This window comes from Chionomys nivalis, chromosome 10 (genome assembly GCF_950005125.1).
Source record: "Chionomys nivalis chromosome 10, mChiNiv1.1, whole genome shotgun sequence".
In the NCBI taxonomy this organism is placed as follows: Eukaryota; Metazoa; Chordata; class Mammalia; order Rodentia; family Cricetidae; genus Chionomys; species Chionomys nivalis.
In genome coordinates this window covers 78,141,536-78,167,962 of record NC_080095.1, presented here as the reverse complement: position 1 = coordinate 78,167,962, position 26,427 = coordinate 78,141,536, and the positions used below count along the sequence as shown (strand labels likewise).

Below are 26,427 nucleotides of genomic sequence, written 5' to 3'. Positions count from 1 at the left end.
ATTTGTTGAGACTTATAAATGTTATTTTAACTTCAGCACAATGGCTATGCCTTAATCTACTGCCATTTCAGTTCTCAGTTGAAACTCTGCATTGATTCCATAATCAGTCTAGGGAATAGAATGCCTGTTCACTGTGTTAGTCAGTTTTCCTTTTGCTTTGATGAAATATCATGGGTAAACTGGGAAGAAAAGGGTTTATTTGGCTTAACTTCCATATCACTGTCTATCACTGAAGGAACCCCAGGCAGGAACTTAAACAGGGCAGGAACCTGGAGGCAGGAGCTGATACAAAGGCCATTGAGGGGTGTTGCTTACTGGCTTACTCCACATGGCTTGCTCAGCCTGCTTTCTTATAGAACCCAGGACCAGCAGGCCAGGGATGATAACACCTGCAGGGGGCCAGCCCCTCCCCCACAGATCACTAGTTAAGAAAACGACTTACAGCTAGATGTTATGGAGGCATTTTCTCAATTGAGTTTTTCTTGATAACTCTAGTTTTTGTATCCAACTTATACAAGACTAGTCAGCATAGTAGTTGGGTATAATGACTGAAAGGCAATGTTAATAGTGAGTATTTACGCATAGTAAGGAGGGTGTACAGGGTGAGACCTGAGACCTTTTTTCCTTTATAATGTTTTCCATTAAAAAAGTCTTCAGAAATATACATTTAAAACATAAATAATTTCTGCTGTCTTTTTTTGTCAAAATGATTGTGAAAAAATGTCTTTATCTGAGAAAATTATTTTATTTTATCTGAGAAAGATTTCCTTCTCGAATAAACCTTATGCATCATTACAAAATGCATATTTTACCACTCATATCTGTTATAATTCGTCTTTTGGAAACGTTTCTTAGTTTTTCAATGTACAGATTGCATATGTGCCCATATTTTTGCACCTTAAAATATTTAAAATATAATGATGAGAATCAAATGCACAATGAAGTTTTATGTACAAAATGTTATCAACACAAAGAGAGAAATATTTACTTATCATCAAACCAACACGATAATTATATTTTTCTTCAAATAGTGATGCTAAATATCTGTAGACACAGAAAGTGGGTAAGTGGTTGCCTGGCACTGTGTAGATGGAGGCAAGGTAGCAGCCAGTGAATGCAGGTATTTGGTACAACAATAAAAATCTAATGATGATGATCAAAATTGTTGCCCAATTCTGTGAACAGGCTAACACCTTTGAACTGCATATTTTAAATATGAAGATTGCATGGGAAATTATTTATGTTTATAATAAAGCTGATATTTATCAAAAAGTAATGTGAAATGAAATGTTTATGTATAGAGACTTTCTCACAATATATACTCTACCCTGGGCAGACAAAAAGAAAATGATGTGGCCCTTATCATCTTCAGTTTTTCCTTGAATCCAGTATTATGAAAGCAAGTAGTGGACTAGTTGGACTGAACCTTCAAAACTATACAGCTAAACTTCCTTCCACATAAATGAGACAATGTTTCTTCCCTTCTCCCTTGTTCTATTTGAAAAATTTGTGTTAAAGAGTTAAGATAAATCGAGCTGATTACATCATCAGGACCCCGGCTGAGCACTTGGGAGGAGAGTTAACTCCCCAGCTGGATGAGTCATGCTGTAGTTTATCACCATAATTCACTGCTATGGCCTGCTAGTCTTCAAGGGCCAACACCACAGTGTCTTCTGCCATAAGTCAGAAGCCCCAATTCCTGTAGCTGGATGAACTTTACTTGACCAGTTGTAATTATTGGGGAATGGTGAAGTTCTTTTAAAGCTCAGTATTACCTTTGATATTCTGCTCCCTTTCAAGTAAAAAGGAATATCAGTTCGTACTGGACATGCAGTGATCTTTGTATTATGAAGAAAAATTAATTAAAATGTGTAACTCACTGAGAACCTTGAACAAGAATAGGGTTGGCAGATAATGAAGAACCATATCACAGTGAGTAAGAACAGAGAGGAGATGAAGAGTGTCCCACAGATGGGGTGGTGATCCGGACATGTGCAGGTCATCCAGTCAGGAGGTTCTCTGATGACTTTTTAAGGATGAGTTGAGAAGTAATAATCACGATAAGTTATCACAGAAAATACATACATTGTTATGACAGCTACAAATTGTGCTTCTTTGTGTCTATGTAAAGGTGTAAATTCTTTCCCTTATTTCCATTAGTTTCCGTAAAGGAAATTACTGCATAGGTTGGCAGGGTTGAATGTGGAAGTTGGATGGGTATGGCTGGTGGTGAAACTCTAGGGCAGCCATGTGCAGAAGCCTGTTTGTCCTCTGTCAAATGAGGATAATACAGTCGACCTCACAAGGTTAACTTGAGAGCTAAGCAAGATGATGGGTGAAAGCCACTGTTAGTGATTCCTGCCTGATAGTAGAAACACTCTAAATGAGATTTATTATGAGGGACCTTATCAGTAATGCTAGACCTGTAGATTCTTTTGTACAGCATTGCATTTGATATTTGAGAATACTGAGACACCCAGATGATATAAGAAGTAAAGAAAGAGTCAGAGTTGCAAACAGTTTTGTCAGAAAGATATGTGCCAAGAAACACAGCTGGCCAAACTACATTTGCTTCGAAATATCCTTTCCCACAATTGATGACAGATTCAGAATCCATGAGACACCCTGGTCAAAAACTTCTTGGCAATGTACACCTTGGTTATAATTGAGATTAACTTCAGGACTTTTCAGGAGCTCCTTATGTGGTTTCCAAGGCTGCTATGTGCACGCACACACACTAAATCAATGAAATGTAGATGAAATGTTTTTAACATGAAGATTTTTTAAAAGAGAGAGTCCCAATGTTTAGATCCATGTGACTTACAATTTACTAGTCTCTTCATGAACTATATGCATCAAATGAAGGCTATATTGAAATCAAACTACAGTTATTTGCACAGCCTTTCCTCAAAATCCCCATCGTGGTGGTCCTGATACTTCTTTATACTATGCTTATTCATACTCATGGATAACGTGATGTCAGATGGATGTCTTACCTATGGTGCTGGCATATCCTTGCATAAATATGTATTTTGTGAAAGACTACTTACTCTCAGTATATAAATCATGACATGACTCACAGTCTTTTTTTAGTATTTTAAGAAAGGACAATTCTTGGTATCTTTTAAGTAAATTTTATTTGTCCTGTCTGACAGAGACAGGAAGACAGGAAATATTTTACTTATATGGTAACTCTTGGCATCTTCTCACACTCCCTGAGCAATGCTAAGTTGACTTTAACATCCTACAGTCGTAGACTCTGTCTTGTTTGCTCTGTTAACAGCACACATGGAATGATAATATATTGGTGTTTGTGTGCATTTGATTATTTTGTATTTAAGATATATATATATATATATATATATATATATATATATATGAATCTTCATGATATCCAGTATTTCCTTTAGACATTTCATAATTTAGAGTACAGTGAACATTTTAAATATATGAATATAAATATGTTTTTCAGGTCTGAGAATGAATAAGGGTGCCATCACCCCTCCGCGCTCTTCCCCAGCAAACACATGCTCCCCAGATGTCATCCACCTCAAGGACATTGTCTGCTATCTGTCTCTCCTTGAAAGAGGACGACCCGAAGATAAGCTTGAGTGTATGTTCGGTAATTGTGTTTATTGAGGGACTGTGTGTTGATGTAATTATAACTGCTGAAATTGTTTTTTCACCTAAATGAGCTCAGCAATGAAAAGAAATGATTTTTCTTAGAGCCAAACAATCAAAAAGTTACTATTAAATTTAACTGGAAATGCATCTTAATTGAAATTCTGAAACATTACATTTTGTTAAGAAATATTGAAGTGTGGTTATTAGGATGTGATATTCTATTTCTGACAATTTATTTGTTTGATAATTCCATTTGTTTCTATTGACTTTGTAAACATGTCTATTATACGGCTCCTAAGTGTTTTCTACTGGGCTCTTTTGAATTAGCAAGAAGCAACTGGAAACTTTGAACTGTTCAAATGTTCTAGCAAATGCCATATTCCTGTTATCTGAGGAGGACTTCCCCACCCCTCTACTGCACACGCGTGTAAGGGTGCACGTGTATGTGCCTACACACACACAGACACTCAAACACACAACACACACACACACACACTCAAACACACACACACATATGCCTCATACTCTTCTCCATGGCAACCCCCCAGCCCTTTGACATAGGATTAACACTCTCTTTGGCGGAGAACAGTTCCTCAAATGCCTCATATATAGTACTTGGTTTTATATACTATAAATAATTAAATAGTATATTCATTTCTTTCACAATATGAGAGGTAGGAACTTTCTTTCTAAGCACCCAGTGAACACTCTTTAATAAACGACAGTGACTGAGCTCCCTCTGGTGACGAAATGTACACAGTGCACTGAAAGTAGGTACTCTTCAAACACTGGCTCCTAACCCATCAGGTACAACCCGGTCTCTCTGCAAAGCTCATTACAACTAGAGAAGTTGCTCTACACTCAGGTTAACTGGATTATATTAGAGATCATTAAAATTTTACTATAGAAATGATAGTGAAGATAGTAAAACCAAATCAGTATTTATTAATAATTTTAAAATACTGTAATGTATTAAGATTATAGTTACAAAGCAGTTTAGTTAAATTTAATGGTAACTTTTTGATATTTCTCACAAGTAAATCATTTATTATGCTTACTTAGGAATCACACCAGCTTAGGATATGAATAAACCATATGAATGGTATTCTTTAAATGTGTATTTATTATTCATAAACATTGAATACTTGCATTTCAAGATTAATTTTGTATTCCTAAGAACATGTAGAAATCTCTTTCATTCCAAAATAAACAGTGCATGTCTATTGAAGTCACAGCCAACAGGAAAGTTTGCTCAGGTGTTTTCATTGCCATGTTTGGGATGACGATGAAGAAAAATATTTTTTTCCAGATCTGAAAATTAATGAAGGCACCATCAATCTCTCCAATAAAGGACTTTGACACTGCCCCTGTATTATCTGTAAGCCGACTAGAAGAACATTGCTTTTCTTTTGGATCCATAAAAATCATATTTCTTGGTTCAGTTCTTAACGCCATATGTCCTTTGCTCACAATCAGAGGCAGAACATTCGCACATTCTGAAAATCTGATGAATCCAATAAAACTGATCTGTGGTTCACTCTTCTTCTTTGAGTTTTCTAGCTCTTTTTTGAGACCACACCTGACTCAGCATCATTTTCCTCATTTTTTAATTGCGCCTTCAGACTTAGCTGCAAACTAACCCTTGTGCCCTGGTGGTGTCGCACTTTTTATCAGACTAATCAAAGAACACTCTTGTTTTCTGACCTCCTGACTTTGGGGCAATCACTGTGAATATATATCAACATAGTCAGAAATTTTGTGCTTTTACTTTTTCCTTTTATGCCTAATATTTTCCCATATCAGTGAATCGAATCCACCCGTCATCCAGTTCCTTAGCAACTTATGTGTTTTAACCTGTCCTCATTTGCACATTTACAAATTCCTAATATTCTCCTACCGTTTTGGTTCCTAGAATTATTTACAATAAGATTTACATCATAGTGTCTAATGAACTACATAGTTAATCCAAAAGAGTGATGCATATGAAACATAGCGTGAACAAGAACTGAAAAGTAGAAAAGGGAGTTAAGAAGGACCAGAGTGGCTGTGATGAAAAAACAAAAATACTTACTCGTGAGGGAGAGAACTGAATTTGCATCTTCCTATGAGGTAGCTCACTGAAATGGGATGTAGACGTCTGGGTTTAGGTCAGATGTTCCCACACAATTACCCAAAAGAATCACGGGCAGGCCCTGTAGACACAGTTCACTGTGTACTCCAGGATTTAAGACCTGACAATTGGGTGATTAGAAGGAACAAGCATGAGACCCTGCTGCTCTTGGCCCAGGGTGCCCACTTAAAAGAGGAAGAGAGGATGCAATTTCTCCTCCGCAGTAGCCCCTTGCCACCACCAATTTCCCTGCAGGATTCTTTCCCTGACCTTGGTATTTACGATTTTTTTTCCTGTTTGCTTTGGGTAGAGCAACTACATTTTTTTTTTTTTCAAAATTCATGAAAGGAATGTGTCTTCTACCAAAGTGACAATTCTATTTACTGCTTCTTACCTTGTCCTCCCTGCCAGTCTTTTGGGCCAGGCATATGTGCAAGAGTTAGCATAAAGACTACCCTATTAAAAAGAAGCAAGCGCAAATGCTGAAATATAAACCATTTCTTCACCTGCCTTTGCTTATCCCGGTCCTCATGTGTCTGTTTGTCTGCCTACTCACTGGGAGTGTGTGTGGCACAATGTGTGTGTTAGAGCTGCAAGCTAATCCCTGTTTGCTCTCCTGGTGGCTGTCCTCATTTTGTTGGCCATATGGGTCAGCTGATCCATTAAAGGACACACATGGCACTTTGTACAGGCATTGCCACCTTGTTCTCCACATTCACTGTCCTCTGTCACGGTGTTTCTGACCCAGCCCTCTGCCTCTTCAGGCCCCTTTCACATTATAAATCCTCCTGCTGTCTCCTAATAGAGCAAATTCTGCTGGTCCATATGCCTTGTATCAGTGACAAGTGAATACCAAGATGAATCAACAGGGAAGCATTTAGGGAATGGATGGCCATCATTAAGAATTGCCATGCTGCCACTGTGTTTAACAGTAACCTGGAAAATTCTGAAACGGATTACTAAAAGGTCCTGATGGCCACCATTTGGTCAAATTTTTCCATAGCTTACAAATAAAAGTGACTACAGCTGCCAGTCTTCAGAGTCGAGGAAGTCTCATGGCTTTTTAGTCACTGTACGATTCATTTTTATTTGGAAAAGCCATTAATTACACTTCTATTGTTTTATTACAGGAAATATGGAGAAAGTATTTTCCCACTATATTGGATTTAAAATTTTTCTAGGCCGTCATTTTTTTAACTTCTGCCTTAAAACTTTAATACTGGTTATTGGAAAGTGGATAACTGAAAATTGTATATTGAAGAAATTCTAAATTAAATATCATTAAAATGTATACTTTCTGTCTAAGAAATTGAGCATTATATTTTCATATCAGTAGCATATCATGGAAGGTACAAAGACATAGTTTGTGTTGTAAGACATTCAACAAAAAGCAAAGACAGACATTTTCAAAATTTTTGAATTGGAAAAGTTTTAGAAAAATCGAAATTTTCTCATCTTACATAACGTGACTCTGCTCTGACCTTTTATCTAAATTCAAGTGTGGGCACATAACTGTTGCTACGTAAAGTAAAATGACATGGTTATAAAAATAGAAAAAAGTGGGCTAAGTTAGCTCAAATATTCATAGCAAGTCCCCATCCTTGAACTATATCAAGTTGACAGAATAATCTGAATATTGGGCTTATTTTATTCTGGCACAGAAACATCTGTAAATCTATACTGCTCTATCTTCACTTTAAAATATTGATAAGCAAGAGTATTACTAATATTTAAGGTTCAAGAGTTCTTTCACCATTATTATTCAGAAAGATGATTTTGAAAGGGAAAATCTTCAAAAACTTCATAGGCTGAATAACTTCTGCTTTCCGTGGAGCTAATTAATGTCTGCATCACCCTTAGTTGATGAATTTTCCTGCTCTCTGTAAAGTCACTTTTCGAATTTCAATGGTAAAGTTTGTTTGAATATGTTTGATCTTCTTACCTTTTCATTGACAACCCCTCCCCTTCCTGAATGATGCCTGCCACACTCTCCACAACCATTATTTGAATGTTGCACTTCGAAGGCAGAGTTTTCAATTCTTTTGAATTTAGTTCCTTTTTTCACCTTTCCTTTTCTCATTCATTCCACATCTGGGATGTATTTCGGGATGACGTTTTCTCTTGTTTTTCTGATTTTTCTTAATTTCATACAGATTCTACTTGCACTGAGGAGGAGTTTTCAATGCTCCTATTCTTATTCTTAGAGTGAAATTTTTCTTCTTGGGTCTCTTTGGCTCACCTGTCTCTGGTCAGAAAACAGCAACAAGTTGAACCATTTGAGTTGGTTTTACAGACATTTTAAGCAAAGCCGCAATGTCCCTATGCTGAAGTAGAGCTGGACTTAGCTTGCCTCACCTATGTGTGTGACTCTTCCCTGGGTAGTCTGTGACTTTTCACATATGAAAATATTTTTAGTATTTTCTACTATCTAGAAAATCTTAGATGCTCAGTGTCTCTATATTGTGGAAGGCCTTCTTTTGCTTTAAGTTTTACTATTTTATTCATAATTGTTGGATATTTGAGGTAGATCAATATTTAACACGGTTAAATAATTTAAAATTTAGCCAAACTCAATTCAGTACATATACATTTCTTTCAGCTTTGTACTTTAAAGCTTGTTTTCCTATTATAAAAGAATACAGATTTATAATTTGATGACATTTGAAAACATATAGTGATGTACAGAGTAATTCTGCATCTTCTGTGCATTATGTCTTGGCGGAATTCTGTAACCAATAACATCAAGAATAATTACAGTGATACACACTCTCCAAGTTACCAATGTCGCTGTAAACATGCAGAACTCAGATATCAGATCCTTCAGGAAATTACGAACCTCAGCATAAACCCTCACTTCCACTCCTCTGTTTTTACAGCTGTGTTCTTCCCCCGAGTGTTTACCTCAAGATGACACCTGCATCCTCTTCCTTGGCCTCCTTGGAGTCTGTGAATTATACAAGGGAGACCTCAGGCTTTAGACTCCAGTTCTGCTTTTCATAGCTCACCAGGAGAGTCTGTGCTCTGAATATCTGTACTTGATTAGTTTTAAAATGAGGTACCAGTGAAGTCTGCCTGTATATCCAACCCAAGATACCAAAATGCTCATGCTAATGCTGTGTGTTTAGGAGCTGAGATCCCCCACCAGAAAGAATCTCTTACTATAAACTTCTGTTTCCTTTCTCACATGTTTTGTGGCAAATCATAACCGTGGCTTGGATTTACATAGTGGACTCTAGCTTCTGGGATGCACCTATGGGTCCCATTTCCATTGACTGTCACAGCAAATATGAGCCCAATGGCAGCCAATTCAAATGTTAGGCATGAGGAAATTGTTCCATGGATTCTAAATTTTAACTGATTTATGAAATTCTAAATCAATTCTAAATTAGTTGCTTTTCCTCCTCAACATTGCCCTTCAGTAACCAGATGCTGAATATTCCAAATTCTCCTTCGTGTTTGAATTCAAAATTGAGGCTCAAAAATTCAAACTTAAGCAAATAATATATTTATTCACTATTTAACTTTCTCCAGATATGAACAAAATTTTGTAAACTTAATATCTGAGATCCAGTATTTTAATTTACCAATTAATTCATTTTTGGTTTAGCAAAATCAAACAGACAAAAATCTGAAAAATAAAGGCTTTGAGCAGGGAAATTGAAGGATTTGTGTTAAACAGAAACTTAGTTTTGAGAAATGTACCTTAAACCAACATGACCTTTCTCGTCACTAATCTTTCTTTTTTCTTCATATTTTTTATTCTAGTCATGTTTCGTCTTTATGACACAGATGGAAATGGCTTCCTGGACAGCTCGGTAATTGTTTTTCAAACTTCTCTGAAAATTGCCAAATGGTTTTTTGTTTTGTTTTGAAAGAATCAATAAGTAAATTCATAGCTTTCACTAGAGAAGGCACACACTGTAGGACAGCTTACAAGGTGATTTTGTCACCTGAACAGACAGGATTGTGAGCATTCTATCCAATGGCTTTGAAAACATATGACGTCAGTTTTGCATTGAGCTTAGTAAACAAAGAGAATTCCAGCCTTATGAACAAAACAGGCCAGAGCTGAAACTGTGACCTAGAAAAGAAGAAAATGATCTTTAAGATTCACCTCTAAGGAAAACAAGTATTGAGTAAGCATATAAAATCTAAATAAATTGTGAAGCTGATTTATAACTTCTCTTAAAGTAATCTTACTCAAATGCAGTGACACTAGCTTATAGCTTGGTGTGAGAAATCTCTTTCGACAAGGCCTCATCTAATTCTGTATGAAGGTTTCATTCTATGGCTTAAGCCAGACAAAATAATGAAAGGGAAAGAGTCTCTATGAATGATAACCTGATAAGTGTAATGAAATGTATATTTCATTTATAATATGTGGGAATCAGTGGCCGTTCTTAGAGAAGTAGAAACGAGACACCCAGCATGCACATCCGTACTGCACATTGCACTCAATTCTGTTCTACGTTTGCTGATAATATAGTTTGTGTCTCCGGGAAAACTGCAAGCAAAAATAAAAGAATTAATGCTGGAGTCGGTTTAGGCATTTCCATGCTTGTGGGTGCATCAGACTCTGTCCTTGTGGTGGTGCTGAAGCCTGAACCCAGGGAAGCACGGAATAACACATTCAGCTCTGACTTTGCGAGGGACATGCACATACGCTGATGGCATGGGTCATCAAAGGCTTCTCTGTGCATCTGACAGAACTTGCTGTGGCTCAGATAGACCTAAGTGTTTATTGAACTTACCTGTGTATATGTTTATGACGCTACTGTGAGGGTGTAACGTTCAAGGGACAGCTTGCAGGCTTTAGCTCTTTGTTCCACCAGTGCAGGTGGTCAATCTGGGTGACAGAAGCCTTAACCTGCTGAGCCACCTTGCCACATAGACTTTTACAAGGACATTAATAATGTTAGATTTGTCTTTCTATAGCACTAAGTAGAACAACTGCATCCTTGTTTCTCCAGAGGGAAGGAGCTCCATCATGAGTTGATGTTGCAATTCAGAGACATCTCAGGTTTAAAGCCCAGACTTCCCCTGTTCTTCTGTGTATTAATCTACACACAGAAGGAGCTTGCTCATCTCTTCTGGTGCCACTTCACAGAAAGGCATTTAGATTTCTTGTAGATGTTTTAAAATATTTATTGTATCATTCATGTCTGCAATGATGCAAATTATATTCTAATACATCTAATGCAGATTTGTTTTATGCAATGTTTCTTTTTAATTAAATTGAAATGATATGTCTTAACTAGGCTTTTAGCCATGGGTTGGCAGCAGATTCAAAAATTCAGTCAAGTGCTTTTTTCCTCTGGATTTTGGCCATTTTAAGGGAACATATGTAGCGATTGCCGCAAATACTTCTAACTAGATGCCCGATATGAAACACTGCCTTGAGAATCAATGGATTTGTTCATGATTAGTTCTTAATTTTTATTTTCTTTTTTAAAGGTCAAGCTATAATCCCCAGGGTTGTTTTTTTTTTTTTTTTACTCAGTATATTCTTTCCTTTAATAACTGTTTAAATTTCCTTTCTATAATTTTACATTGATTAAGGATATATTAAGGATATAAGAGCTCACCTTTTAAAAAAAGAAAAGAAAGAGCATGGTTGAATTGAATGCTGACCATGTCTCACATGTTATTAATGTTGACTGATTATTTTCAACACTCTGGTGACATGATGAATGTATTTCCTATGATAGCACATGTTATCCTTATAGCCCATTAAAGTAATCATGACTGTGGTTAGGGGAGGGGGTCCATTTCCCTTGTTAAGAGACTGTCTAAGAGAGAACAAATGATTTCTATAACTTACATGCCAATATTCTGGTATATGAACCATAAGTTATGTTCATTGATCCGGAAGCTTTAACTCATCCACAGCATTGAACAAAGGTGCAATGGGTGAGAAATTAGTAATTCCCACCAAATTGTTAGCAGGTGTTGGATGTTATCAATCTCTATATAAATTTACTTATATTGTATTTTCTGTGACAACATCTCTCATATGACATATTTGTTAGTTGTATTTTCTCTGGGAGTAGGAGTAGCGTGGCCCTCACTCATTTCTCAGGGCATCTCTTCGGTCCCCATGAGATAACCTCCTCTTTCCATATTACCGCCTTTATCTCATGAACTGTGACCAAATGTGATGGGATTTCAGCAGAAAAATCTCTGATTTTATATAGTTTCAAGTTTCATCTTTATAAAATTATATATTTCAAATAAAAACAAATATCACTTTCTAAGTAATATAATTTCTGTATTATAAATAGTTATCTTACAAAATATGTAGTTATCTGGAGATAGCTGAGAAAACCAAGCTTTAAGTATAGACACTTAAAATAATTCAAATTCGCTTAGCCAAGTCATCTATATCATCTGTATTCACTAGCAGTTATTCAAAGAGCTGAAATTAAGACAGAGTTAAACTATAACTTGATCTCAGCAAATAAACTCTGCATATGCTTAACCCCCAAACCTTGACCTCAAAACACCATGTGTGAAGTATCCTGAGAAGAGGTCAGCACAGTCCATATATGCTCTCAGTGCACGAAAATAAAAATAAACCCCTCAGTTGTCTGCCCACCTTCCAGCCCTCAGGACTTCCGATGTCTTAGAACACCCTGAGAAAACACACATGTTCCAACTTTCAGGAAAGCTTGGCTAGATGAAAGCCCTGTTTGGTATTGTGGCGCCCCCTCCTGGTGAAGGCTTCAACCACCGAGGATGGATTTTTAGGTTCCCATTTTCTGTACACAAGTTATAAAAATCTATAATAATTAATACAATTTAGACTTATCTACTCTTTTCTACGGTGTTAAAAGATATTTAAATAGCTTGTATGTGTTTGTATATGATTTTTGAAATATTGGTCATTTAACCATTTCAACTTTTGTACTGACTGAACAAAAAATGTTCTACATCCAGGATTAACCAGTTATTTTCTCTCTGTCTCCCCCATTCCCTCATGTGCTCCCTTCCCTCTCGCGCGTAGGAATTGGAAAACATCATCAGCCAGATGATGCACGTGGCGGAGTACCTGGAATGGGATGTCACTGAACTTAACCCGGTAGGCACATGGATGACTGAAGTGTTGACTAATTTGTCTTCGGTCTCTTTCCTTTTCAGTGTTTCTGAGGTCTGAATATAGTAATAACATTTGTTTTTAAACTTTTGTGATTCAATTATTATGTCTAACCTGAAGCTGAGCTGATTCTGAATGGAATGATCGGTTGCACGTGATATTCTGAAGTTGCAGGCAGCTTTCCTCCTCACGGTTATTATATTTGGAATAGTGAGGTTACATACATGGGCTTAGTGCATGCTGCTGATGGGCACTGCCAAGGTCCGTGCTACAGAAGAGGCCGATGTGTTTATATCCCAGGTGCACGGTGCTGCTCCTGTGCACGTGGTATTTAGTGCCTGTAACTATTGGATGCGCTGCTTTAGTTATTCCTTAGGTGGGCAAACGGAGACCCACATGTGTTGAAATTGCTTCCTCAAAATCTACAATGAGTTAACAGAACAGTCAGAAAGTTTCTACCAACTTGTTTGAAGAAATCATGTTAAAAATGTTTCTAAGAGCCTATAGATGCCTTATTAGGTATTGATTTATACAAAACCACAGCATCATGAAAGGTATTGAAATTTTCCTTTAGGCCATTTAACTTTGGACATCTATTTTGGGCAGGGGAATAGATGGCAGACAGTTGTCTGTTTTATTGTTTCAGCCCATTAAGTTTATGAAGTGTCCATGAGGAAAACGATTCAGTTTTATTTAAATGACCTGCACAGCATATGAATCAGAGAGGTTCATTGTCAGTCAGCACTCACATTCACACAACTACTGCCACAAGAAAGATAAGACTGAGGCCAAAGCTCGCACTGCCTTCCCATCTGGCTTAACCAAAGGCAGGGCAGACCTCAGTCCTGTGCGAAACAGGGAACCATTCTTACCACGATTGCGACCTCTCCTGTTTTCATGCAACTGCACTTCAGTGTCATTTGGTTAGTGGTGGAAATTTGCCTGCTGTGTTCAGAGCAAGTCGCACTGTCGCTCTCAATTGAGTTTGTCTATGGAATTCAAGGAATTGGTAAACTGTGCGTTTAATTTATTGAAGAATTTATCTTAATAGTCCACTGGAATCACAGGGTTCATTAGAAGTTCTGCTGTTCCATTTGATCAGAAAAAAAAAAAACCAACAAACTAAATTAGCATTCTCCTGCCTGTTTAACCTTCTGTCCAGGACAAATGTTCATCTCTCAGTGAAGTGTGCTTATTCTCGTGGGGGCAACTGTGTGCGTGTGTGTGTGTATGTGTGTGTGTATCTGTTTCCTCTCAATACCAACCTCCAAGAAAACACAGGTTTTGGTGCCTATTCTGTACCAAAGTGAGAGGTAGGTGTTTTGTTGTTGTTGTTGGATTTTGGTGTTGTTGTTTTGTTTTGTTTTTGAGACAGGGTTTCTCTTTGTAGCCCTAGCTGTCCTATAACTAGCACTTATAGACCAGGTTGGCCTTGAACTCACAGAGATCAGCCTGCCTCTGCCTCCCCATTGCTGGGATTAAAGGTGTGCACCAATACCGCCACCTGGTTGAGATATGAGTATTTTAAAGGAGGTAACAAAACAGCTGGTGACTGAACAGTTGTCTATGACTGATACAACTAAAGACTGGAAATAAAAACTTCAGCAACATTTATGCTTGGTAATCCTGATATGCTGGGCTCCTGCAGGGACAGCTCCCATAGTGGAGAATGAGGGAAACAACCTTACTTTGACCATGTGTTTGCTGTCAGAACTCACCACCTCATCTTGCCTACATCTTCAACAGCAGCTCTTTTCCTTTTAACGTTTATAGACTCCTTGTATTTCTGCACAAACAGAGAAAAGTGAACAGGAGGTTGGTAGAAACCATAGGAAGACCATCTTGTCCTTGGAAAGAAACTTTGTTAAATGAATCCAGGTCCTAACACTGGGTTTACTAAGCATACATTATTAAAGTATGAGGCTGAGTATAGTGGTTCATTGTTTCAGTCCCATCACTCTGGTGCTGAAGAAGGTGACTCATTTGGCCAACTTGAGCTGATTACAGAGACCCTGCTTTACAAAGTCAAAAAGAAAAAGGAAAAAAGAAGAAACAACAACAACAACGAACAAACAAAGCAGGCCCAGGGTTTGTGAGACAGCTCTCACCATGCTTTGTCTTTCCTTGTTCGTTGCTTTGACAGGATTAAGTAGAACTTTTTCAGGGTCAGCCCCAGTCTCCTCCCAGGGTTCAGAGAGGAAACCAGCAAAAGGCTCAGGAAGTCTGAGGTCGAAGGAATCTCTCATTCCATGCTTCTCTGATTCAGTTCCTTTATTGTTCTGCCGTTCTGCAAAGTTTCCAGTTTATATACACACACAATCAACAATTTTCTGGTAATAGTAAGGTTACAAGGCTTGAATTTCTCAGGGTCATAAAATAGATAAGAGTTGCACAAAGCGAGGCTGTCAGTTTTCTTTAAGGCTTTAGGGAGGCGTGGCTTTCAAAACTACTAGGCAACACTAAGAGGCAGAAAGTTGATTTAGGGAGCTTTAAATTCTAAGGGAAGAGGAGCGGAATTCGTATACTACATTCTTAAGTGTGATAAATTAGACTAGAGGTTTGTGATTGATAAATGTAGACCAAGAGAGGTACACACCGCCAGAGCTTGGTGCCTGGGATCCCATCAGGATAACCACGGCGACTGGCATAAACTGGGGAAGAAGGCTCGCTAACCTGGTCCACGTTGACCTTTTTGCCAAGAAAGCAAGCTAAAGGGACATCTCAGGTAGACGAATTACATCAATTACCCCAAGTGGTTAGAACAAGGGGAACTTATGGTCACACAGTACAATATCACGGCCTGATGATTTCAGGTTGACGGTGTCAAATGGCGGTATTTGTTCCAAAGCAGCCCATGTGAAAAGGATTGTCTTCTCCAGAGCTGGCTAAATGATCAATGGCTTCTTCCTGTTATGTCTCAGGGTTAAGAAATAGACTAGAATACTGTATCAATAAGTCACAGTGAGTGTAGGCGCAGAGTTTAATAGACTTTTAGAGTCACAGCAGGGGTTAACTGAGTTTGCACTTTCCCAAACCGGCTGCAAGTGAATTTGGGACACCCAGTAGCCTTATCAGGAAGGACTATGAATCAACAATCCTCCAAGTGCCATATCTCTATCTTGGAAGATCCCAAATGTGATCTATTTGGAAGAGTCCTCTCGTGGCCAAATGTCCTCCCAATAAAGATAATTGCAGCGAGCTGACTTCTAAGTTTATCGCAGGGAATGGAGCAGAAATTTGTCTGTGGGAACAAAGGTTTTTGACTGTGTGACTTTCCCACCTGGGCTCCACAGTGTCGGGAGAAGTTGCCCACTATACATGGAAACATTGCCTGCACACGGGAAAAATGGTGCCCGATAATTTAATGCACTGCTGAGTCTTTTGGGACGATTCCCACTTAGACAAGGCGAGTGCAATGGCTTTACAAGAATTTTGCGGCAAGAACAGCTGCTTTTTAAAAGGCGGTAGCCCCAGCATCTTGTTTCTGGGACGCCTCCATCAGAATCCAGTCCTTCTGGTGGGCTGACCTAATTTGTCAACTGAAATCTCACTGCGTAATCCTGCAGACCACAGCACAGGATCTCCCAATTTACTCTAGTGTTGCCTTAGACTCCGTCTTCCTGCCCGCAGCCCCTGAGTGCTGTCCTCTCAGGTGTATGCCATCACAAGCTTGGTTCTCGTACCAGGTCATCTCTACTCAGCCCTTGACGTACCTCCATGAAGCACAATGTTTTAACCAGATCTTATACCATTTTATCAAGTTCTAAATCTTTTGCCTTTTATTTTGAAGATACGAAGTAATGATGGGGGTGTGCCCTGCTCCCCAAAGTCTTCTTCTCCACCCTTGTGTTGATCTGTGTGTTGTGAAGATGAAAAGCAATCTGACAGAATACACTAAGCAACCAAGCAGAATGCTAGGGACATACCCCTTCGACTTCCAACAAGGATCACATTATAGCATCCTTTTCCATCTTTTTTTCTCAAGCTGCTTGGATATATTTCTCCAAACTAATTAAAATGCCCATATCATATATAGGCATTATATTCCATATTCCTTCACATTTTTACTGCATTTACCTTCCTAATTTTCCTAGGTTGGAAGCCTGTTGACTGACGTGGGAAGTCCTTCACAGCAACCAAGGATAGCATAATTGGAACTTGTATATAATCTATATTAATAATCACTCAAACACCACATCAAATTCCCTGTGTACACCAGGGCTCTTTAACGTTTAACACATCATCTCATTATATCTCTGCATTTTTGAAATACCTTTGAAATAAGTATCCACATTATCACCTCACTATAAAGAGGCGACTGTATCCCAGTCACACACTGTTGGACATTAGTTACAAGGTGTCTTCAAAGAACTCTAATCAAATATGATCAAGTTGTTAAGTTTGAGCTCTGTTAAATTGTTATAGGCAATTAAGAACAACTTAATTCCCTCACCCATTACTACTTAGCAAAGAATTATTCGAGCTCTTTGCCATGATGCTAATTTGTCCAGACACTTTCTGGCATACATATGAACTTAAAAAGTGATCTCAAGGAAGTAATCAGAGACTACTTTCATCGTTAAATTAAAAGTACCTTTTAATTTTCACTGTGCTGCTCTTCCTTTGAAAGAAAAGTTTAAAAGATGAACACCATTCCTAAACACTGATCATCAAGGAAAGTCTGATTCTAGAAATCATAGTCAAGTCAACTCTCTTCCCAATAACAGGATTAATAGATTTATTTACAGATATATTTTCTCTACTCTCACTCAATTTCCAGTCACAAAATGATATAACCAGTTGGAGGCAATTGTCTGTTGAAGTATAAGGATTTGAAAAACTCAGTTCTTTGAATATTTTCCCATCTCCTTTTTCCAGATCCTCCATGAAATGATGGAGGAAATTGACTATGACCGTGATGGTACCGTGTCTCTGGAGGAGTGGATTCAAGGAGGAATGACCACTATCCCGCTTCTCGTCCTGTTGGGCTTGGAAAACGTAAGCCTTTTCACTCAGGAGGGTGTGTGCTGAGGGGTGCTTTGGCAATATTTGGTGATCAGTCGGCTGGATTGTTTTCTACAACTCAACATGTAGTGAGTTCCTCAACTTCTAATAATTCCACCATAACCCATTTAAAATGTTGTGCATATGTGTGTAGGAAATACAAATGGGATTAGATTTTAGGAATATCTGCAGATGTAGGAAGACATAAATGGTCTTCAGCATATTGGAATTTGTCTAATTTCCATTTTGATACCAAAATTCTTTCTCTCTCTCTCTCTTTCTCTCTCTCTCTTTGTTCTTCAGAAGATCCATGAGTTCAGACGTGGTCACAGGAAAGCTGAAATATATGTGGGAATTATCATTAACATAGTTTATTAAAAGTAGATGGTATTGTTCACAATTCAGTTTTTTTTTTTTAACATATTTGCTCATTTTGAGGGTTTAGGGATTACCTCAGTGATAAAGCCATTGCCTGGACCTAGTCTACTACAATTTGAATAAGGATAAAAATAACAGAAAGATGAAAAAAGAAAAAGAGAAACCCACGCAAGGAATTAGCACATTCATTTACCTTGAAAATTGATATAGAAGTTTTTTGAACTTTGTATGCTATGCATAATCTCAAATTTTTAGTGGTACCTTGCCAATCATTGCATGGTATTCTATAAGCATGTGAAGAAAGCATAGTAGGTTAACAAGGAAAACGACAAAATGGCAAAGTTTTAAGGTTTTCTGCAGTAAAGTGAAACTGTCATGTCTTCCAAAAATGCCTCTTTTCCAGAAATGGACCTCACAATTTCAAAGCTAAAATTTGGATATTATAAGTAGAAGTGATCATACAGGAGGGAGGAGGAGAGGTGTGGGATGTGTGAGGGTTGTGTGAGGGATGTGTGGTGTCTGAGGTACAACACCTACCTAGCCCAGCCTCCAGATCTATCTTGTGCTCCACAGAAAGAAAATTGGACTAAGGCAAGACATTAGCTAGCATGGAAAGATGAAAGAAAAGAAAAAAAGTGAAAGGATAATTTTATTTTAAAGTAATTGTTTATCAATTTTTAAATGTTATCATACATAAATATTTTGTAAAATTATAAAAGGTAGCATTATTTAACTATAGATCTATAAAAAGTTAGATCGGTGTTTTAAAGCAACGGGATAACTCATTTTAGTGTGAGAGTAACTGGGTGGCAATCTTCTGATTTTAATATCACAGCAGTTAGTCATAAGCAGCTTATGTTATAACTGCATTTTAAAATTAGTGCTTAGTGTTTTGAGTGCAAAAGGATTGTTTAGAATTTAACAGGAGAAGCCGGGCGGTGGTGGCGCACGCCTTTAATCCCAGCACTTGGGAGGCAGAGGCAGGCGGATCTCTGTGAGTTCGAGACCAGCCTGGTCTACAAGAGCTAGTTCCAGGACAGGCTCCAAAACCAAAACCACAGAGAAAAAAAAAAAAAAAGAATTTAACAGGAGAAACCTATTTGGGAGTGGTTTTTGAAGTTATCGGGACTGTGTTCCCAATTATCGCCACTAGGTGGCAGGGCGACATTGCTTAATACGAAAGGATTTTTTTTTTTTAAATGTAGGATTGAATATATTTTCACTGCGAAGAACCATTCTAAACGAAGAATTTAACTTCTTTTAGTTTTATAAACAAATAATGCAACAATTTAAAATGAATTTTAATAAAATAATAACCCCTGTAAAACGTAATCACCATAACCAGTATCTACTACTGAGAGATCACTCCTAAGCAAAACCAGCAGACAGCTGAGTGATGAGAACGAGCCATTGCTTTTAGGAACTGAAACTTTACTCCCTTGTTGTGGGTAGGTGGGTAGTTACAACGTTATCACTCACAGAGGACTCGGTTCATGACATGTCCCCTCCACATCGCACACCCCTACCCCTCTACCTCCCCCCCCCCCCCTGTTTTTGGCTTTTAAATCGGGAACCTGGGTGCTTCAACTTGAAACTGGCCATTCATGTAAAGTCTGCTTTGTTAAATTGTCCTAAACATCCGTGCATATTGTCAGCGATGGCCTTAGGGAGTAGATTCGAACTGACCGCGTGCTGAATGTCATAGGTGTTTGAAGGCGACTTCAGCGTGATAGCCAAACTGCCCTGGCAAGAGCGGCGTCCTGGGAGGGCACGGGTTTCTCTTCAGTCCAGGGGCTTCCCCATTCTCCAGAGTCTCTGCTCGGCTTCCCCGGGACCTGATGTTCCCTAAATGACTAGAAAGTGGCTGCCGTTTCTTTTCCTGCCCAAGAGTTTCCACAAACCTCACAAAGTTCAAAATAAACTAACCAGAGAAGGACAAAGTATTGCAGTCTCACACATGGGAGGGGAAAGTCAGAGCATTGTGAGTTCAATCAACACTTGGTATTTATGCCTGAGAGGTGTGCCCCCCTTCTTCAGGAATCACACCATTGGATAACGTTTAGAGTTTTTGTTTGTTTGTTTTGGTTTTTTTTTTCCTGGGGTAGCACTTTTGCTTAAATCTTATATAACTAAGCTTTAAATCAAATCAAATCAAAACAAAACAAACAAATAAAAAAAACCCTGAAAGTGATGTCTTCCCAGTCCATTGGTATACAGGACTTGCCTGAAATAGTTAATAAGTTTCATCTCCACTTTTTTTTTTAACCCCAAATTTAGAAAACAAAGATCTACTCATTAATAGGCCACTCTCTGTTAGTAGTTACTGTGTCTTTAGAGACTAGAAACCGACTCTAAAGGACATTGCATCATTCAGATACCAGGGCCCCTCCATGATGTGATAAGATGAAAAGCAATCATGATTCTTGTATAAATGATTGACCAAAGCTGTGGTTTAATAAAACTTTATTTCTAAAAGCAAATGGCTAGGCAGATTTAACCAGTGCCGTAGTTTGTCAGATTCTGATCTGATCTGATCTGCTACTGTTCTGTTTGTTGACTTGTTTTTGTTTTTACTTGTAAGGTCTCACTCTGCAGTTCAGGCCTTCCTCAAACTTAAGAAGATCGTCTAGCTCAGGCCCTTGAGTGCTATAGTGTTACAGGTGTGCATCAGTAGGCCCATCACTCTGATTTTACGTCTTACAAACAAAAAGAACGTCAATTAACCTTCAATTAGTCTTGAGAAGTAGAGAAAGGTGTGTAAGTGTATGAACACTGCAACACCGGATAACTACAGCGAGATGCCACAATTAACAGGAAGACCAGAACAGGAGCAGAGCTACCTCCTGACTGCTAGTCAACCTGGTTTTCATTAACTGACAGTCTAGTTTGTGATAGGCAGTTAAGCTCTCTAGAAATATGAAGAGAAGCAGTCCTAACAGTCTGCTCTTTGCTGACACTTCAAAAGTTAAGCATTCAATCCTTTAGATCCAAGAGATAAGAATGCTTCAGTTCTGAAATCTATAGTCTTAACATTATAATAACATATACATTTTTTAACTAAAAACACTTTTTTTTATTTTTTTTTATTTTTTAATTATTAAAGATTTCTGCCTCTTCCCCGCCACCACCTCCCATTCCCTCCCCCTCCCCCAATCAAGTCTTCCTCCCTCCTCAGCCCAAAGAGCAATCAGGTTTCCCTGCCCTGTGGGAGGTCCAAGGACCACCCACCTCCATCCAGGTCTAGTAAGGTGAGCATCCAAACTACCTAGGCTCCCACAAAGCCATTATGTGCAATAGGATCAAAAACCCATTGCCATTGTTCTTCAGTTCTCAATAGTCCTCATTGTCTGCTATGTTCAGCGAGTCCGGTTTTGTCCCATGCTTTTTCAGACCCAGGCCAGCTGGCCTTGGTGAGTTCCCGATAGAACATCCCCATTGCCTCAGTGTGTGGGTGCACCCCTCGCAGTCCTGAGTTCCTTGCTCGTGCTCTCTCTCCTTCTGCTCCTCCTTTGGATCGTGAGACTTCAGTCCAGTGCTCCAATGTTGGTCTCTGTAATCATGAAGAGTTTTCATTATCTTGTCATGAAATAGGATGACCTATCTAAACAGTTGTTTGCTTGAAATAAGAAACTTTAACTCCTCTTAAGAAATTATTTTGTTTTAGCCAGACTTGGCGGCACAGGCCTTTAACCCCAACACTCAGAAGGCAGAGTGAGACCTTCAGTGAGTTTGAGGCCAGCGTGCTTTACATAGAGAGTTCCAGGTCAGGCAGGGCTATATAGTGAGATGCTGTCTCCCTCCAAAAAAATAAACAAAAAACAAAAATAACAACAAACAAAAATAAAAACAAACAGAATAAATGCATTTTATTTTAAATTTACTCTTTAAGAATTTCATACCTATACGCAACAAAAGGTGATCATGTCCCTCCCCCCTGCCACCCTCAATTTTCACCTACATTTCCATTTAGAGCAACCCACATATACACGGGTATAGGGCCACTCACTGGAGCATGGGTAACAAGCCAGCGGTCACAGTCCAGAAAAATGATTCTCTCTCCTTAGCACAATGGTTCTCAACCTGTGGGTTATGACCTCTTTGTCATCCAAGACCATCAGATGACACAGATAATTGCATTATGATTCATATCAGGAGCAAAATTATAGCAATGACGTAGTAGTAAAAATAATTTTATGGCTGGATGTCACCACAGCATGAGGGACTGTGTTAAAGGTCACAGCATTCGGAAAGTTGAGAAGTATTACCTTAGCAGGTCTCGGCTTCCAAGAGCATTCATTCCAGTTAAGGATGAGACTCATGAACCTCCGTTCTCCATACCTGATTTTGGCTGACTTGACACGTGTGGATCTTGAGCAGATAACTACATGTGCAGTGAGTTTCTAAGTGTATTGTGCATATCATGTCCAGAAGACAGCATCCCCACCCTCATCCACCAGCTCCTACACTGTTTCCACTTCCTCTTCCTCACTGACGCTCAATGAGCCTTGGCATGGCAGGGATAAAGATGTCCCATCTGGGCCTGAGCACATTAGTTACTTATTCTGAACACTGACTGGTTATTAGTCTCTGCATCGCAGTGTCTCTGACAGCAGTTTCAAGCAATCTTGCTGGACAGATATGCACATAGATATTTAGAAGGCAATCTCCCTACACGACCATTTAGCAAAATAGACCTAGATGGAAGAGCCTCAACTTTCTGATTATATATGATGTGGCCACATTTAACCTGAGTTGCATTTGAAGGGAATGTTTCATCTCACTACATGGCTTCAAAGAAACATGGTGTTTAGTCTTTATATGTAGTATATACTATGGATTAGATTAAGAATGTTTAAGGGCACATTTTTCTTCATACTTTTGCTTGACTGAATAGCAAAGAAGTGATTTCTTCCCTGCTGCGATTTATGAGTGACAGACAGTGATGTGCTTTGATTAAACTAAATCATATTGGAAAAAAAAACAATATTCACATTTTAATTAAAATTTTTAATTTTGTTGGGAATATTTTTTCATTCTCTATACATGGATCAAATGTGAAGGAGTTGCAAAACCAGACAAGATCCAGGATTCCATGACAGGTTATTAAAGAAAACTATCATATTAGTACATAGTATGATATGGTACATACTTTGATTGGAGTCTTCTGGATGAATGGGCCCTGTTCTGACTACAGGAAATACAGTCTAAAAACTAGCAACCAAATCTGACTCTACCCATATGTTAATATATCTTCCTGAGTTCTTTTCACCCAGACTTAGTGAAGTCCAACTTCTTTTCAAAGGGAACAGCTTTTATTACAGTGATATAACTTATAGACAGTGAACAAAATATACAAAACTCTGTAATGATCTCTAACAACGGAAGTAACTTGCAGCACGCACTCTTCTATGTATTCAGGGAACTTGGTGAGATTTGCGATCAAGGGGGATTTGGCCTGGGATGTCTGCAAAATATCTCTTTAGAATCTTTGGGAAATTATTACCATTTAGAGTGACCCTAATTCATTTGATCAGTGTCTCTGTCCTGAGAAAAGCTGAGGGAAAAAAAAAAGAAAAACACTAAAATTTCCAAGAACTGTAGAACAAACAGGCAAATAACAGCAAAACCAAAGGGCATTCCTTTTTTATTTTCCCACATCTGTCTGAATTTTAGAAAACTCAAGGTTGAGGAATGTGCTGAGAACCCTTCCTTTGGTGGACTACTACAGGGATCACTGAACAGTTGTAAGTAATAGGAGCGGCGGGGCTGCGTCCCCGGCACCCGGCCGCCCGCATGGCTTTACCCGAAATAATTACATGGAAACTGTATTCTTTTAATCACTGCCTGGCCCATTAGTTCCAGTCTCTTATTGGCTAGCTCTTACATATTGATCTAATAACCCATTTCTAATATTTTGTGTAGCACCACGAGCTGGCTTACCAGGAAAGATCTTAACCTGCGTCCGTCTGGAGTGGGAGAATCATGGCGACTGCCTGACTTGGCTTCTTTCTCCCAGCATTCTGTTCTGTCTACTCCGCCTATCTAAATTCTACCCTATCAGAGGCTAAGCAGTTTCTTTATTAATTAACCAATGAAAGCAACAGATAGAAAGATGACCCTCCTCCATCAAACAGTCGTCCCTGTCATAGGTGTGGAACAGTCCTGTGTCTAGTACAGGGAAGAGGGGAGAAAAAGCAATATTTTATGAAATAAAGTACAGTGGACCTAGGAAGAGCCTTTTTAATTATTTGGGCTGAAGCGTTTGGATGTTATACAATTCAACCCTCTGATGGTAATAATATTTGCTGTTTATATAACACCAGTCTTCAAGGAGCTAAATTAACTTCACAGGTATTGTATAATGAAACCTCACACTATGGCCTGAGAAGGGAAAGTGGGTGCCCTCATTTTATCAGACAAGGAAGTAGTAAGGAAAGTGAGACAGTATCTTCACATTTTCATCATGGGCCAGAATTCAGGCATTTAAGATTCTCTTCTCATTCTTTTTTAAAAAAAAATGCCAATTCCTTTCTTGATAACAAATATTTATTTGCTATAAAAGCATTAATAGGAATACATTCTTCTGATATGATGAGATGGATTCTCTCTCAACTACCAAGTTTACAATCTAAATAAGACAAGACAAGACACGAAAATCCAGAGAGCTTGGGTGCAATTTGCACTACGACAAAGAGTTGGCTCTTGGTTCCAATTTCTTCTCTGAAAGAAGCCACATACATATTTCATCTCTGGCATATTGGGGCAGTGCATCGGGCTAAGAGTTATAAAGCTATTTAATTTTTTTTTTTTGGTAATTCATTTTATGCCCGGGTAATAGATTTGTGCATCACTTGCAGCCTGTACATGGCTAAGTGTTCTGATTGACAGAACACCCACGTTCAGACTTGTTTATTTTTTGATAAGGAAAATGCCAGCTAACTTCGTCCATATGTGCTCTTCAACAGGATGAGGCTTATTCACATGGAATGGCCAGTCGCTTAAAATGAAATGACAGGGAGGACAAAAACAGCAAAACATATGAAAATTAGGATGTTTCCTCTCTCCTTTTACTTGAAAATGTCTTAAAGCAATGTGCCACTACTTTCAAAGATTATCAAAAATCGACAGTCTCATAGCAATACTTTTAGATCAAGATGTCTGATTCTTTTAATGTGATGTAAATAAAAATACAGATCATAAAATATAGCAAATATAAACATGTATTATCCCATTTAGATTCTAGAGCTATTAAAATTATGACAACATATTCAAACCAGTCCTGGACTCAGAAATAACTATGAAACTTATTTTTTATGTAGAAAAATATTTAAAATTTTCTCTCCTGATGTGGTATCCATGATAATGGATAATCTACCTCCTCTCAGAACTGTTTTCCTTGAGAGCTTCCCAGTCCCTTATCCAAAAGACAAATTTGAATATTGATGAGAAATTGGAAAAGGTCTGGTATTAACCTGGTGGTGAAGGTAATGGATCAACTCTCTATAGTTCCCGAGTACCAGAGAACATGAGACGCCCTGAGCCAGACACAGCTGGCTTAATTACTTACAGCAAACCAAGGAATAGGCATTTCGCAGCTCAGTTGGCTTGCCTTTCTCCCTTCCTCTAAGGAGATTAAGGGATGTGAGTCAACTAAATGCTGTACTCAACTCAGAGACTGGTCCCTTGGATTGGGAAACCAAGTCTCTGTGTAGGACAGAAGTCTGTTCAGCCTGTCTTCATTAGCAAGGACAGAGCCTGTTCTCGCCTCTGGAGAGAGCTGCTTCTCTATTGTGCAAGGTATTGGGTAGTCACTTGTGTCTGAAATGTCTTCCTGGGACAAAAACAAGGCAGTGCTTCTGCCTTCAAAAGTTGAAAATATTCAAGGGGCCCATCGACAAGTACCTACCAGGAAGTGTTTTCATTAATGCTTCAACTTGTGATGCAAATTTGACATTTCTCATTCTAATGTGAGAATAAGTTACTATGGATATTATAAATCAGTGTCCTAGCTCTCACTGTGGTAAGAGAGAGTAGTTAAAAACATTACTATTAATATTTATTATTAATAAAAATGCTTGTGTTATCTCTTTATAGATTCCCAATACAGTATACATACTTAGATACTAGTTGGGGACTCAGTGTAAGAATTATGTATTCTTGACAACTTGAGAAATTATGAACTATGTCACTGTTGATAGAATATCTATCAGTAATTCCA

General features: G+C 38.4%; 1 protein-coding gene across 11 annotated transcripts in view; it reads left to right on the top strand.

Annotated features, from left to right (window-relative positions):
* Dgkb (diacylglycerol kinase beta) overlaps positions 1-26,427 on the top strand; it is a 592,477-nt gene that overhangs the window by 162,052 nt on the left and 403,998 nt on the right. For all 11 annotated transcript variants that reach the window (XM_057782585.1, XM_057782593.1, XM_057782590.1 and 8 more), the window contains 4 exons: positions 3,473-3,613; positions 9,500-9,549; positions 12,738-12,812; positions 17,706-17,825. In XM_057782585.1, the coding sequence (XP_057638568.1) occupies positions 3,473-3,613; positions 9,500-9,549; positions 12,738-12,812; positions 17,706-17,825 (386 nt within the window). The remainder of the gene's footprint in view (positions 1-3,472; positions 3,614-9,499; positions 9,550-12,737; positions 12,813-17,705; positions 17,826-26,427) is intronic.